The sequence below is a fragment of the Bos indicus genome, chromosome 4 (assembly GCF_029378745.1).
Source record: "Bos indicus isolate NIAB-ARS_2022 breed Sahiwal x Tharparkar chromosome 4, NIAB-ARS_B.indTharparkar_mat_pri_1.0, whole genome shotgun sequence".
NCBI lineage: Eukaryota > Metazoa > Chordata > Mammalia > Artiodactyla > Bovidae > Bos > Bos indicus.
Window position 1 is genome coordinate 118,911,479 of NC_091763.1, and position 15,901 is coordinate 118,927,379.

At 55.1% G+C, this 15,901-nt stretch overlaps 1 protein-coding gene across 5 annotated transcripts in view; it reads left to right on the top strand.

Moving 5' to 3' along the window:
* The window catches only part of DNAJB6 (DnaJ heat shock protein family (Hsp40) member B6), a 52,305-nt gene that overhangs the window by 23,545 nt on the left and 12,859 nt on the right, over positions 1-15,901 (top strand). For 3 of the 5 annotated variants that reach the window (XM_070788503.1, XM_070788502.1, XM_070788504.1), the window contains 3 exons: positions 7,966-8,097; positions 9,400-9,544; positions 9,941-10,011. In XM_070788503.1, coding sequence (XP_070644604.1) covers positions 7,966-8,097; positions 9,400-9,544; positions 9,941-10,011 — 348 coding nt within the window. Of the gene's footprint in view, positions 1-1,174; positions 1,280-2,111; positions 2,461-7,965; positions 8,098-9,399; positions 9,545-9,940; positions 10,012-15,901 lie in introns of those variants that run through there. The other 2 variants (XM_070788505.1, XM_070788506.1) reach the window with 2 other exon arrangements.

Sequence of the window (15,901 nt, forward strand, 5' to 3'; positions counted from 1 at the left end):
TGCTCCTTCACTGCCCGGAGCCTGGTTGAAAAGACAAGACACCTGCTGCAACCCCTCAGGAGGGTGACAGGAAGGGCAGTTTTGTCTGCAGATAACACAGGGGAGCCGTGGACCCTGCTTATCGCAGGCATGGCGAGGAGTGAGGCGCTGCTGTGTCCCGGAGGTGTGGGCCCTTCACAGGGTGCAGTCCTTCCGTTACTCCGTGGGGGTTCAGAGAGACCCTGCTTACTGTTTACTGTGGTACCGCTTACGTTTTGAGAGAGTGGCTTGTGGAGGAGAGATGTGTATATATGTAGCATACAAAATATAACAATGAGAGCTAAGCAGGGGAGTGTTAGGGGTGGGGGAAGAGACTCATCTGTTTTGAAAGCTTTTTTTGCATTAATTACTGCTGCAGTAAACACATATTGGGAAGGCTCCCTGTATCATATGAAATTAATTACATTTTTTATTAATTGTCCTTTATGATTGTAAGAAATATTACTGTAAGAAAGACACAGAAGAGTTGTAATGACTCTTCGGCCGTAAAATCACCTTGGTGTCTCGTCACAGCCTTTAGCAAGCTCCCAATGTGTTTTGGGGGAGCAGGGTCGTGTCCGGGGAAACTGGCCAGGGGTCTGCCCCCTTGAGCTGGGGATGGAGGGTCCCTCAGGCTGAGGAGCACAGGGCAGGCCGCCTCACCAGGCCAGAGGCCGGCCTGCTCACACTAGCTCTGGCACAGCGTGGTTTTTTTTAAAAAAGTGTCAGGAAAGAGTCCTCAGTGTGTAATGGTAGCCAGATTGTGTTTTTCTTGGGGGAAAAAATCTGATGGGTTAAGCTTTCTCGGTAAGAATGGTTTTCCTTGAGCAGCTCTTTCTGGAGTGAAGAGGGGCGAGGGTGACTGGGGCTGGGAGCGTGAGTAATGTGGTTTTACCCTGTGAGCACCGACCTTCACGTCTTCTGAGTTGGGATTTGTGCACATGAGGAAGTCTTGATGTGCATGTGAACTTGAGTCAGAAGAGTTACGGTTTGCGGGATGCGGGGTGGAGATTTCTTCTGCTGGGTTCAGAGTCCGCTGGGGGACGAGCCTCTTGGCCTCTGCCTGGGACTCAGAGATGCGCGTGCTCTGCACTGGCAGCTCCCCCGTCTCTCGTGGTCCCTGTGGCAGTGATTCTTCTCCAATCCGTTCTTGTAGGTGTTCTAGGCGACTTCCATTTTCAGGCTCTCAGGATTTACACACGGGAAAAGAAGCTGCTCCACGGCTACTACATGTATGAAGTGACAGTGCAGCCTGCTGGCGGTACGTGCAGAGCAGGGCCGAGTGGCCGTGGGGCTGAGGGCGTGCTGCCTCAGCAGGCGTGGAGTTGATGTTTCCCAGCAGCCACATCAGCCCTGTCATGGTGTCCATTTAGAGGAGTGTGTTATTTCTTGTCTTAATTTTCCACACGACCAACTTTTTTCCTCTCCCGTTTTCCCAGAAAAAGTAGCTCAAAGTCTGTTAAAAGACATTCTGAGGTTCACTTTGCATTTATCGGAATGGAAAACCCCGTGTCTGATTTCAGACGGCCCAGATGAAAGGGGAGGGACCTTGAAGAAGTGGAGAGCTGGTGGGAAGGACGGAGTCCTGTGCCTGGGGCCCGCGTTCGTTGTGAGGCCTGCCCCCTGTGGGCAGAGGCCTCGGGCCCAGGACTAGGGGGAGAAGCCAAATCTGAGACGCGCACTGCAGCCTGGCTCTCAGACGGAGGGGTGCTGGCGGGGTTGTGGGGTGAGCTGACTTCCCCCTAGCCGTTGGAGAACCTCCTTTGAAAACATTCAAGTGTAGGGATCATGTTACTTTAAATTACGGTGATCCCTTCTTTGGTTTATCGTTAAAGGATGGTATTAGTAAAATGATGTTCTCAGACGGAAGAGCCACTGAGCCCTAGAACCCTAGCAGGAGCCTCCGTGTGGGAGGCATTTCTGTGACCCAGCTCTGAAGCCGGGAGCTTCCCTGGGAGCACGTTCACACTGGCCGGCGGCCCCTCGAGTCTGGCCGGTGCTGGGGTGACGGGAGGGGAAGGGACGAGCCAGGCAGGCCCACCCAGCGCCCGGCGCCGCGCTGGAGGGTAGTGAGCCGGTCGTTCTCCCCCCAGGGTTCGAGGAGGCGGCCAGCGAGGAGTTGGAGCCTGAAGAGGAGGCGGTGGCGGAGAGTGCAAGCGAGGAGGACAGTGAGGCACTGGACGTGGTGTCCAGCGAGGAGCTCGACCTCTTTAGTGACGACGAGCCCAGCGAGGGCGCTAGCCTGGGCGGGGGCGAGCCCCCCAGTGAGGACTTGGAGTTCATCTCCAGTGAGGACGAGGCCAGCCCGGGGGACCCAGAGGAGCTCCTCGAGGAGTGTGAGGAGCTGCTCAGTGAGGACAGTGGGCCTGAGCCCGAGGCCCTGCCGCTGCCCCGTGGGCGGCCTGCTGAGCAGAGCTTCTAGAATAAAGAGTTTGTACCACCCGCGCCTGACGGCTCCCTGCGGCCCCGAGGGCACTGGGGGCTTGGGAGGGGGAGCGCACCCGAGGCCGGCGGACTCCCGCTGCTATGGCCGCTTCAGACGGCCGCTGTGTCTTCGCATGGGGTCTTCTCTGCACGTCCGCGTGTCCCTCCTTATGTGGACAGGAGTGACGTGGGACGGGGGCCTGCTTGTCTTCAGTGGCCCTGCCTCCTGCCCGAGGTCAGGGTCGAGGGCCATCTTTGGGGGCCCTGTGCATCCTGTGGTGTGTAGACAGTCGTCTGCTCAGCTTGGAGGCAGCGTGGTTTGGAAGCAGGCACTGGTGAAGTTGTGCTGCTGAGAGAAGCCACAGGTCGGAAAGCGTAGCCTGTGACTGTGGAGGCAGGGCAGGTGTGATGACCCCTCCTGGGGGGCACTCCCCTGTGGCTCGGTGACTGCGAAGGCCCTGCTGAGCCCCTCTTTCCTCGGGGGAGGGGTGCTGGCCTGGCCCGGCCCATCAGTGGCTGGGACCTCCTGGGGGTGGAGCTGCCGTTTCAGGACAGTTCTGTGCGGGTGGGTGCTGGGCAGATGAGCTTTGTGGTCCTGCCACCTCCGCCCTCGACAGGGAGAGGAAAGGCTTCCGAAAAGGCCACTCTCAGAGTTGTTTTCTGGGTCATGAGAGCAGTGTCTGGGCCCCAGGCTTTGTATGATCTCCCTGGGAATCCAGAGTTGGTTTTGAGACTTTAATGGCCTTTCCGGCTCCCCCACGGCGGAGCTTCCCGAGTCCACGCAGGAGTCCAGGCAGGACTCCTCCCTCCTGGCACGGTGGTCCCTGTGGCTGAGGGCGGTGGGCTGTCCTGCCCGTCGGCTCCCTCACAGGTCCTTGGCGAGGGTAGAGTTGCAGGTGCCCCGGCCTCCGATGCGACTGAAGTAGGGTGTTTGGATCCCTAGTGTGTGCTTGGCATCCTTGGCTTGGATGGGTTTTTGTAACTGTTAGAAAATACAGTGTTCCAACTAGACCTGTAGTGTAACTAGAAACTAGGTTTTGTAATAAGTTGTGTGCACAGCTGAAAGCATGATGTTCATTTGGGGAGTGTTAATTCCGGGGTTGCCGTGCACTGCCAGGCACCACCCCGATGCCGGGTCAGCTGTGGAGAAGCGCCCCAAAGCCCTCCTGCCCAGGGTCCCAGCCGTGGGTCACCCATGGCTGTTTCTGAGTCACTTAGGTTTATTTCAGATTCTTTTCAAATATGTTGTGTTCTGCTTCGGAATATGTGAGAAGAAAACGTTATGAACTTTGAGTTGTTGCGAAGGAGTGTTCTGATCTTGGTTTGTGGCGTTGGGGTTAGTGCAGGTGGGGTGATCGCACTGGAGTCTGTCTGCTGTTTTGGCCTTTGCGTTTCACGTGTCGCTCTTTACTCAGGGTTGCTGTGGCTCAGCATTGAGACTAGTGGAGTGGCCTGTTTTCTCTGTCTGAAATGCTCAGGGTGCTTGTTAAGAGTTTGTGGTGTTTTCCTTTGTTGTGCAGTGGTGTGTGTGTGTGTGTGTGTGTGTGTGTCCTGGGGACTGCGTGGTGAGCTCCGTGAGGACAGGACCTGTGAGCCTTCACTGAGTGCTCTCGGTCAGGCCCTTAGCTCTGCTCCTGGGGGCATGTATGGCTCTAAACATCTTTGAGTTTTTTCCTTAAGTCTTCTTACATGTATGTACTTGTGTAAACATTTGGAACACATTTTGTGTTATTTTTTCATAGCATTTGGTTAATGTATTTTTTGTCATAAGTGTGACATTATTACTTAGGTGTTTTGCAAGCATCACCTTAGTGGATTTGGCTTGGTGTTTCTGAGAAGAGCAGAACCATGTAAGATTGCAGAGGAGTGTTTATCCAGGACACCTGGAACAGGGACCCGAAAGAGTTAAGTCCTTGTTAACTTAACAGGCTGGACATGGGCCTGTTTCCGTGTATGTGTATCCCGTGATGCAGCGTTGTTGCGGGAAAGGACCTGGCTGAACACAGGTGCGCCGTGACCAGGGAGGTGGCTCTGACAGACTTGTAAATTCTGCGTTTAGGGTCTCCCGAGAGACAGACCCAGCAGGGTGTGCCTCCCTCTCTCTGTCAGAAGTGATCATGGGCCTGTTTGATCATGGACACGCACCTGCCAGATCTGTGGGCCCATGTCCCAGTCTGACTCTGGAGGCCATCAGGCTGAAGAGCCAGCAGCGCCCCCGGTCAGAGGCGGCGGCTGGGAGCAGGCGCTCATGTTTGTGGGAAGCGTTGGCCTTTCGGTCTGTTCAGCCCACGCGTGATGGGAGGGGCCCATTCACACTGGGATGGCAGTCTGCTCCACGCGGCTGGCTGATCCACACGTTCCTCTCATCTGAGAACACCTTCGAGGCGGCCCCTTCACTGGACACAGAATTTGTTAACTCCTTGACATCTACATGCGCCATCTCCTTCAACCATAATTCATCTCCAGCAGACCGTAGTAAGATCGTAATTGAGCCAAACTTGATAAGGAGCGTGCGTGTCGTGGAGAACACGCTGATTTTCCCAAGTAGGAGGTGAGGTCGGGCACCAACCTCTTCTGGCGGGGCCCTGCTGAGACTCTGACAGAGCTGCGTTTGCTGTGCTGTGGCAGGGTGTAAGCGGGCAGGAAGACACAGCTGTGTGCGTAGTATGAGCACACACGCAGCGGCCCAGATCGCAGCGGCAGGCTGCAGCTCCCGACAGGACTGTGCCCTCACCCGCTGCAGTGTCGCGGCTGGCGGGCCGGTTCTGGGCGCCACGGGGAGTGACGTCGAACAGGTCCTTGGCAGCGTGTTCAGTTATGTTGTGTCTGATTCAAATTTACTTACAAGATACATGCAGTTTTTACCCCTTTTACCCTCAAAAATAATAACCATACAGACTGAACATGAGAATTGGGAAAACCTAAACGGGGTAAAAGGACGGAGCGGGAACCAGCCTGTGTCTCGTCACCAGTTGAAAGCCCGCTGTGAGCACTTTTCAGATGTGAGAGTTGCAATGTGTGCTTTTTCTAAAGCTTAAACCTGATGACCCTTCAGAAACCTTCATTTAACATGTTCTCCATTTGTATATGGGAAAATTACGTAATTAGGTAATTTTCAGTTTTCACTATAAAAGCTTGGGGGCCCTTTAGTAAGTTATTTCCGTGTCTGATGAGTTGATGTCCATGAAGTAGATTGAATTGTTGGATGAGAGGGCCTATTAATTAACTATTGTCTTTAGCTTGGAGGCTGAAGGTTGTGAAGGCTTATGACGTGCTCAGTCACGTCCGATTCTTGAGTGACCCCATGAACTGTAGTCCGCCAGGCTCCTCTGTCCATGGGAATTCCCATGGAGAAGAATACTGGAGTGGGTTTCCATTTTCTCCTCCAGAGGATCTTCCTGACCCAGGGATCAAACCCACATCTCCTGCGCTGGCAGGCGGATTCTTCACCACTGAGTCGCCTGGGAAGCCCACAAGCTTGGTGCCACCTGTTCTCCACACCTGGAGTGCTGGCCTCAGCGTGGCTCCCGCTCACACATCATCATCACGGCTTTTTAAAAAAACTTGTTTTTAGTGTTGCCATGACTTACAGATGAGCCTTTTCATTTTTCGGGTTAACTGTTTTGACCTTAATATCTGAAATTACACGTTCAAATTCGGTGACTACTGGAATTGTAAAAATCCATATTTAGGCTGTATAATAGAAACGCGTGCAAGGTAAAAGACTTCAAAAATGAAAGAATACAAGAAAACAAAAAACCATAACTGAAAACCCAACTGGCCTTATTCTTATAATGTTACTTAACTATCTTTTGAAGTAGCTTCTGAACAAGGTGATTTTATAATTACAAAAGTTCATTTAGCTTCATGTAAACAAATTAAAACCATTTAATGGTGGTATAAAACGGACACTGGTTTAAGTTGGTCCCAGGAGTTTTGTGAAGCGTCTTTGAAGGTTTCAGTTGCTGTATGAGCCTTAAATTGTAACTAAACGAATGGTTAGGGCAGTGATGAAAGGAGCGCTGCAGGAGGACGCGGACTGTGATCGTTGTAAACTGGGGAGCCGCGGAGACAGTGGCTCAGGAGCTCTCGCAAGGGCAGTGAGTGTCTGAGGCTGCCCACGTGGCTCTTGTTGAGAGTGCGATCACGAGTTCAGACTGCACTCGCCATGTCTGTGCCCTGACCTGGGGCTGTAACAGGAGTGTAATTACCTGATGTCTTGTGATTGGACGGACGGACGGAAAGCGTGTCCGTGTCGCCGTGTAGACCCCTGATGAGGATGAGGTGAAAAGCAACTTAATAGAACACTTGGATTTTCTGTGAACAGGATGAAGTCTCCCTAGAGATTTCTAAAACGTTTTAACTTTAAAGTTTATGATTAAACTTTGTATTTATACTTCTAAATATGGTAATAACGGCACTGGGGGCCATGTTCACAAAGTAGCTGATAGAAGTGACTTTCTGCAGGTTGAGTCTCACATGGCGGCACTTACTGTGGAACGCGGGACCTGCGGTTCAGAAGCAGCAGCCCCTGGGCTCCGTCCTGTCGACGGCAGCACCTGCCTCCCAGCGCTGCCCGGGTCTCGGCTCCCCATGGGGCTGGTGGAGCAGTGTCTGCCTTGGGCTGGTTCCTGTTGGGTCCTCCTCCCTCTCCTGCCTTCTTTCTGGGTCTCTGAGGAGGGCGCCAGTGACCGTGCTTCCTAACGCCTGCTTCTTCAGGCCTGCTTTCCTGCTCTGTTAACTGCTCTCTTAAGAAAGGCTTGTAGTTTTTCCACCTGCTTCCCCGTGCCCACTCTGAGCGTTCCTTCAGCTCGGGTCTGCCTCCGGTCATTGCCAGCTACCTGGGGGCTTCCCAGGCATGGTTGCCCGTGCACGCCGGTGCCCTGTGAGCCGCAGTCCCACTTGGCCTCGTGCTCACGGCCTTGTCCTGCTCACTGTTCTGTTCCTTTCGCCACTTAGATGCGTGGATTTGCTGCTTTGATCACGCTTGCCTTGGTTTAGAAATAGGCCATGCCGGTTCTCTTGCTTCTGTGTCATGGGTGCTTTTCTCTTAACCATCTGTCAGGAGTCCTTGCTTTTATTTCTCAAAGAATTCCCATTTCCTAGAAAAAATACAGCACTGATTGATTTCATAGTGAATTTAAGAGGGAACCTCAGTGAATTTTAAAAGTTTGTATAATTCATGTTTTCAGTAAGTGCTCACTGACTGGTAACAACCATCAAAAAGAGCTCCGTGTGAAGAGCTCTGCTCGCAGCTCTCTGCCCGGGTCTGTGGTGCGTATTGATGACCTTGAGCTTTGTGTTGGGACACACAAAGCTCTGATGTGTTCTTAGATGAGTCTCGGAAACAGCAGTAAAGCCGCAGGTTGGATGGACTGTGGTCTCTGAGGGTGAGCTGCGCTGTGGAGGAGCTTTGCTCCTGCTGCAACAGTGTCGGGAGGCATTGCTCACATTCCCTTTCAGCTCTCCTGTGGAGAAGCACCCTGGGTCAAGGTTTCACTAAGCACTTCTGTTTCTTTTTAGAAGACCCGTTTGAGGACTTCTTTGGAAATCGAAGGGGCCCCCGCGGAAGCCGGAGCCGAGGCACGGGCTCGTTCTTCTCTACTTTCAGCGGATTTCCCTCCTTTGGAGGGGCGTTTCCTTCCTTTGATGCAGGTACTACACCCTCAGACTCAGCCTGGTGTCTGAGCAGACGCCAGTGCAGGCCCCTTTCATCCGGGGCGCTTGCCGTGTGCACACGCCTGTCGTGGGGCAGCTCAGAGCTGCAGTGCATGTGTATACACACCTTTGCTTAGTAATCCACATTTCCCCTAATTTTCCAAAGAATGTTATACTTGAGAACCTACTTCAAATCTTAACTATTAAAGGCCAGTATTTAATGAAATTCTTGGCTAAAAAGAGTGAGGTTTTGGGATAAATGACTGAAATAACTTAGATAATCTCATTAAATCCTTTTTAGTCTAACCTCAGCAGTTTAAGAAAAAAAATAAAGGTGTCCTAGGAGAGTCCAAGTTGATGGGATCAGGAGCTAAGGCTGTAGGAGGGCCTGTGTGTGCCATGCAGAGTCTACTGGTGAGGTTTGGTGCGTGGCACTGGCTTGCGACTGGAGGCCATTCATCAGCTAGAGTCAGGCACGCAGCCTGGCGCAGCCGCGTTTCACTGGAGAGTTGGACTCTCAGCTCTCCTCTGATGTCGCCCAGGTCCTCTGTCTGTCCTGGGCCTCCCTTGTGTGAGGGTCCCGTGCTCTGTGGGCAGCACAGGGCATGCAGCTCCCAGACCCTGCCTCCTGAAGCCAGGGGGCTATGTCACCCATGGCAGGTGCAGCTGTGCTTTCCTCCAGCAGGCCCCCTCCTCAGATGCCACGTAGTATGCAAGGACTTAGGGAGAGTCAGAGAAAGCTGGGCAAACCTGTCAAAGAGTATTTCACTTAAGGCGTGTGTGTGGCATGCAGTCCTCCCCTTTAAGGAGCCGTGGGGAGGGCGTGTTTCTGCTGTAAGGGGCGTTCAGGGCGGGGCAAGCAGCAGGCTCTCCAACAGGCAGAGCAGCCTCAGCCCTGCCCAGAGTGGACTCGCTCTGTTGCGGACCGAGAGTCAGGGTTTCGTGTCCTAGGTGGCACCTCACAGCTGAGAATTAGTCCATGAACTCCAGACCCATACTTCTCCTGGTAATTGTGGTATTCTTGCTAAAGTTACTTCAGCTTCCTGGCAATTCAGGTTTGTATCCCCTGTGGTCACACTCACAGGAGCCAGCAGGAGCTTGTTGGGTGTGCCAGTCTGTGGTGGCGTCCGCGCCATCCTGTGAGATGCGTGGGGGCAGGGTGCTGGCCCGTGGGTAGGGGAGGTGCCTGGGCGGCCCCGCAGGCTGTGCAGGGCCCGGCTCCATGGGGGCACGCGTCTGCTTCCCCGGGCTGGCCGCGCGTGCTGCGCTCATCCCTGACCCCTCTGCTGTCTCTTACAGGGTTCTCTTCCTTTGGCTCGCTAGGCCACGGGGGCCTCACAGCGTTCTCCTCCTCCTCGGCCTTCGGCGGGAGTGGGATGGGCAACTACAAGTCCATATCGACGTCGACGAAAGTGGTGAACGGCAGGAAGATCACCACCAAGAGGTGCGGGCCTGGCGTCTGTGTCCTCACGCATAGGTGTGGGGCACCACCAGTGCCACCCCCGGGAAGGGCAGGGTGTCTGGGCCGTCTGTCCAGCCCCCGATCAGAGCTTCTCCTTGGAAATGTTTGCTTCGCGTGACACAGTAGACACCGCCCCTGTGGTGTGCAGTGAGTGGTGTGTTGGAAACGCAGCCACTGTAGCACCTGGAGCGTTTGGATGGCTGGCGCCTGTGTTCAGAGTCATCTGTCAGGATGTTGGCTTCAGCCACAGCATTAGTGGCTTCAGGTGTATCCGTGGCAAGTCCTCTAGAGATGCGCATTCAGGCTCACACACACGTCTACTTATTTCATACGACGATTCTAAGATGTGTTTTATCCCCCTTGCCTCCCCTCCCGCAGGATTGTCGAGAATGGTCAAGAAAGGGTGGAAGTTGAAGAAGACGGCCAGTTAAAGTCCTTGACAATAAATGGTAAGGAGCAGCTGCTGCGCTTGGATAACAAGTAGCTGGCCGCACGCGCGTAGCAGAACCCTAACTCTGGCACGCGCCATGCGAGGATTAACAGGAACATTTTTTTGAAGATTTCAAACGAACTCGACTTTCAGTATAACTGTACCTAATCTAAAGTATTTATACACAGCTCGTCGGAGCCCTGTTTGTCATAGACTTTTGAGTTTACTGTTGGGACCACGTGATAGGACCATTTTATTTGTCTTTAAAATTGTTGTAAATCTCTGTATGCACTTTGCTTTTTATTAAACGTAATCCAAGGTGGCCGTGACTCTTTCGTACACTAACACCAGCACGGACTGCTTTTCCATTGTGTTTGAAACGTGAGCCGAGTAGTCTCAGCCTGCTGTGAAGTTAACATTGCCAGGATGACTCTTCCACAAAATAATCTCAGTTTTTTTCAGTATTTAGTAGTGACGATATTAATACATTAATGGTAATACATTTCTGGTTTAATGTGCATTGAGGATGTTTTCCAGTTGTGCATGAATGCTGGCAACTTAGTAAGTTTTGACAATTGTTTAAATATGTAATGTTAAGCTTAGGTTTAAAAAAGTTAAGCTGGTAAACTGGGTCTTTGTCATTTGCTTTTAAAAAAAAAAAAGAAAATAAATGCAAATGTGTTCGGTGCATTCTTTCCCGAGTGGGGCCTGCCCTCCTGTGTGTGTGTGACTCCGTGCCTGTGCTCCTGGAGTCCTTCGTTCTGCGTCTGGACGCTGAGGCTGACCCTGGACCTTATTGATGTCTGTTCTTTGATGTATTTGGAGAGTGTATGAAAATTCCCTGTTGATGTGGAGTAATGATTAGCAATTCATTGACCATTTCTTCAGGGAGGGCAGAACCAGCTGCCCACCCTCCCGCCCTTCCCAGTTCTCTAGGCTGTGTTTGATGCCAGCTCGCTGAAAGGTAGCGTGCCTGGGAGTCTCGCGATGGTGCTGGCACAGGCAGACATGAAGGTGTTTTCTTTCGCATTTTCCATCAGTGTGACCCGTCATGATGACCACTGATAACTGGAATTCCAGCCAGAGGGGTATTACACAAGAGCTAGCTGGTCTTTTTAACTACCCTACTCAAGTTTGTTTTGAATCTAAACAGTGTCAAACTGCTAGAAGAAGCTATTTAAAGAAGCATTGCATACTTGAATGTAAGTATGGGAAGACAGCTGGAGCTAGGAAGACAAGGAAGGGGCGGCCGTGCGGCTCCGTCTTAGCACCCGGGGCTGCGAGGAGGCGGCTGTGGGCGGTCATGCTGGAAAGCCGTGCTGTGAGGTCCGCCCGGCCGACGGCCTGGCCCGGGGGGCGTGCTGCGTCTGTGCTTCAGCCCAGACGTGGCTGGCCTCAGTCACTCAGGGAGAGGGTCCCGGCACTTGAAATTGGTGTCTGACGGGTGGGATGAACTGCTGAGGAGAATAGGCTCAAGGCCGCCTGGGGACACCAGGGCAGTTAAGAGGAGTCTGGTGCGCCCCTCAGCGGTCCGGGTGCCTGAGAGCACATCCCTGGGCTGGCCGGGTGCGCAGAAGAGGGCCGTCTGCTGGCGACGGTGCTCTGGGGGCGCCACCGTCACACGGCCACCGTCCCCGCTCGGGGAGTCGCCAGTGTTGGCATCACCGTGGACAGGCCCGTCGGTGACGCGGGCGGAGAGCTCGGCCTTCTTCCCGGAGCCCGGGACGCGGGCGGGTTGGTGTCTGCAGCCTTGGGCCCTGTGCTGGGCGAGGCTGTGCACAGGGCAGGCTGCTGGGTGCGGTGCCGCCAGTGGCCACAGCCCCGCGAGCAGCGGCTTCTGTCTTCTCAGGGCTGCTCGTCGGCCGGTCCCTGTACTCACGGTTAAAGGTCTTCCTGGAGCCCCGGGGGTCTTTGCAGGAGGAGACTGGGCCCTGCTCCCCCCAAGGCTGCTGGTGGCCGAGCTCGACTGTCTCGTCGCCTGTGCACTGTGCCCACGTTCGGGAGAAACCCCTGCCGTGCGGGGTGGAGGTCTTCGTGGAGCCCTTGGAGCCCAGTCTTGAGGGGACTGCGGTGCCGCTGTTCCCGCGCTCGCTCACGCTGTTTCTCCTTCCTTGTCTCCGCCCCCTCGCCCGCTGGGGGTTGTTCAGTGACGGTGGGTGCCTCCTCCCTGTCGTTCCCGGGCTCCAGAGGTTCCGAAGCCCAGTCAGGGTTTCTGTGTGGTACGGACCATCCCGGCGTTCACGCCCGCTCCCCTTTCTTCCTCCCGACGGTCCATGCAGGGCACATTGTGGAGGTCTGCGGAGACAGCTGTAGACTCCCCGCAGCTAGCCCCTGTGCCCCACGTCTGGTCTGCCAGGGTCTCGGCCACTGTTCGTGGGGCCGCGTCGTTCCTCTCGGTTCTCACTCCCTTGTCTGCGGAAGCCTCGCCCTTCCTGCCTGGTCACCCACCAGCTGTCCTTGGCTCTGCAGGGTGGTCTTGTCGCCAGAATCCAGCAGAGAACCCAGCAGCAGTTTTCTAATCCGTTGTCTCTGGTCTTGTTTCTCAGTGGTTAGTCATCAGGAAGTTCACAGACAAGACAGAGGTGACCACTACAGTTTCAGGGGGCTTTGGAGCCAAGATTGTTGAGTGAATTTGCTCCCTTGTTGCTGTGTGGTCTGGTTGGGGTTGGACTGCATGTTTGTGACCCATGGCCTTTTACTTTAAACCCCAGATCCTGCCTGCCTTGAGTGATTCTCGAGGTGGTTGCTGCTTTCAGAGTGGGTGGTTTAGTGACACAGGTGTAAAGGCACAAGCCTAAATCATCGGTTTCTTTCTCTGTCATCCTTGGCTGCATCCTTTAAGTCTGAGGCTTCTGTTTCTAGAACTGCTCATGTGGTGACTTTTCATCCTTGTCTCACACCTCTGAATCTGCTAGCCCTTGCAGTTGTGATGAATTGAGTTAGCTAGATGGAGATTTAGTACTGAGTGTGACCAGCAATGAAAATGTGGTAAGACATTTTTTTTCCCTGTGTTTTGGTGACTAGTCATATTGTCTTGCTACCTATCAAGGTCAGAGGAAGGGAGGTCCCGGCAGCTCTTTCTCTGAGAGCAGGAATCTCGGCATCACGGTGATGAGGGGTGTGCAGGACTAGGCCTCTCTGGGACTCTGCATCGTCGTCCTGTTGGTGAACGGGGGGACTGGGCCTCAGAATGCCTGTTGCTTGCTCTCTGCTCGCACTCTGTCCGCCCGTCTCACCAGACTGCCCCCCTGGGCCTTGACTGAGGTTTCAACTGGGCAAGGTGTGCGCCTCGTGGAAACCGTGGCTGGACGTCTTCCCCTTTGCCTCTGATGCGGTTCTCAGAGTCGTCTAATGCGTCCCAGCCGCCGTGGGAGGACAGACCCCACGAGGGCGGGCCAGCCGTTCCTGCTCTGCCTCCCCGCGTGGGTGCTGGGCCTGCCTGAGGGGTCTGTTGTGGTCAGCATGGTGCCTGCCCCCCGCAGGGCTCACTCCTGCAGCCTGGCAGTGCTGCCCGTGAGCTGGCCACCTTGTCCCCCAGGCCTCCTGCCCCGTGACCCCCGTGACCCCAGTGTCCAGCGTGGGAGGCCGGATTCTTTGGTGGTTGCTGGTGGGTTGGTCTCACAGCAGGTACCGCAGCGGATTACGCATCGGCCGTCTCTCCCCACAGAGGGCTCATCTGCCCCTGGAGGGGCGCCCGGCCCGTGGTGTCCTGCACCCTCCCCGCCCTCTCCCTCCGGCCTGGTGTCGCGGGAGGCCCAGGCTGCAGGCCGCCGGGCCCGGGAGTGCTAGAGCGGGCGCAGCGTGGCCTCGCCTCTCCCTGCCCTGCGGGGACTGTGCTGCCTCCTGGGGATGTGGGGCGCCCTGCCCCCGCGGAGCCCCACTCTGGCGGGCGCTCAGCGGCGGGCGCCCACGAGCCCCGGGGCGGCCTGCCTCGGTGGAGGGTGCTCAGCCCTCGGCCTTCTGGGCCTTCCTCGTCCTGCGGCTGCCCCTCCAGCCAGAGCCCCCGGGCTGGAGAGGCATCTTCGCATCAGGCTTCTCCTGTTCTTTTTTCCAGTGATTGAGGTGTAGCTGTGGTTTTAAGGATCAGTGCACAGGACGTTTTAGTTTGCACACAGTTGCTCCTGTATATGGGAAGTCTAAAGAGTCACGTACCTGTGATTCTTTTTTAAGCAGTAATAGCAAGTGACTTTCCAGCTTAAAATTGGGAGTCATAATTTCCTTAAAAGGATGTCAGGTACCAGCACCTTGAGAAGTGGCCAGACTGTTGCGGCCTGAGTCCAGCGGCTGCCCAGTGTACTCCACACGCGCTCTGCTAGTCACGTGTACATGTTGGTCGATCCCTGGATGGACAGCCCAGCACCGTGGGGTGGAGGTTAGCACTGAGGTGCGGGCGGGAGGTGGGGGTAGAAGTTACTTAAAATAGTCCACCCAGGAGCTGTGTGGTGTGTGATACGCGGCTCAGCGGTTAAGGATCCCCCTGCTGACTCATGGGCCGCAGGAGACGGGAGTTCCATCCCTGGGTGGGGAAGATCCCCTGGAGAAGGCAGTGGCCACCCACGCCAGTATTCTTGCCTGGAAGGGAGTTCCATGGACAGTGGAGCCTGGCGGGCTGATCCCACCACCTTTGAAATGTTTGCTGACATTCAAAAGCACTCTTCTGTTTGCACCAAAAAAACACCCCATGTGATTTGACCTCTTGAAGAGCATTCACACTTTAAAGTGGAGTGGAGTGGACTTGCCTTCTAACTAAAGATGCTCCTGGAGCTCCTAGAAGGATGATGCGTTTACCCAGGGTTGACAGCACGTCCCAAGGTTGCCTGAGAGGGAGACAGGCCCTCCCGTCGGCATGGCTGTGCCTCTTGCAAGCCAGTGCAGGCAGGCCCTGCCGGCCTTTGCTGCTACTGTCTTCCCACACTGACGAGCTTTCCCCTCCCTGGAGCCGGCAGCCCGAGGCCCTGCTGCGTGTGGAGGCGACGCGGAGCCCAGAGCTGGGTGGGAGGAGAGGTGGTCTTTCCGAGTCCTGTCTCTGCGTCCCTTCTCTGGGGGCTGCGTGAGGGGCCTGAGTGCAGCTGACATGGGCTCGAGTCTGAGGAGGTCAGGGAAGGCTCCTGTGGAATCCGGGGCCTGGCTGCTGGCATCCTGCCACATGGGGTCCGGGTTCTGGTTGCTTCTGGAACGGCTGTGGCCCCACGGGTGCGGCTGGGGCAGCTGTCCAGCCGTGGTCTTCTGGTGGCCGTGGGCACCCATCGCGGCCCCCGCCCCAGGACTCGTGCTGCCCGGTGAAGCGTGGACGTTCGCTTGTTCTGTGACCGTCCGGGTGTCTGCGTGGGGTGGTGTTCCCGTAGGAGAGGTCCTGCTGAACTCGGCGCCTAGACAGTGTGGAATAATCCGGGCGTGGACGCGTGTGTGTTGAAAGGTGGTGATCGTTAGTTACCTCCCACAGGGAGCGGGGGTTCCTCACAGGCGCGAACCCCGTCTGCGCGGTTCGTGGTGGGATGGTTCATGGTGGGATGACACGGAGCCTCTGCTGGAGGGTGAGTATCAGGCGCCCGTTTTCCTGCAGTCCTCGGATCTCAGAGGCGCCTGTTCATCAGCGTTCGCTGTCGGCCTGCCCTGACAAAGCCCTGTTCCTTTTTAGTTGTCACATGTTCACTTGACTGGACTGTGTTGTGTCTGGGGGTAGCCTTTGCTTGAACAGCGTACATGCTGCGCATCTGAACGTTTTGTTTCTTCTTCGTGTATTTTCACTTGTATTTGTCCGTGTGTGGCTTTGATTATTTGGAACGTTGGTATGTGTTGAAGTCACCCAGCTTGCTCCCAGATTTCTTGCCAGTGTTGGTGTCCCTGAAGTCTTGTGTGGTGTGCCCCCCGTTGGGGATTCTTGCGTCGTCTTGTCCTCTGGGTCTTCT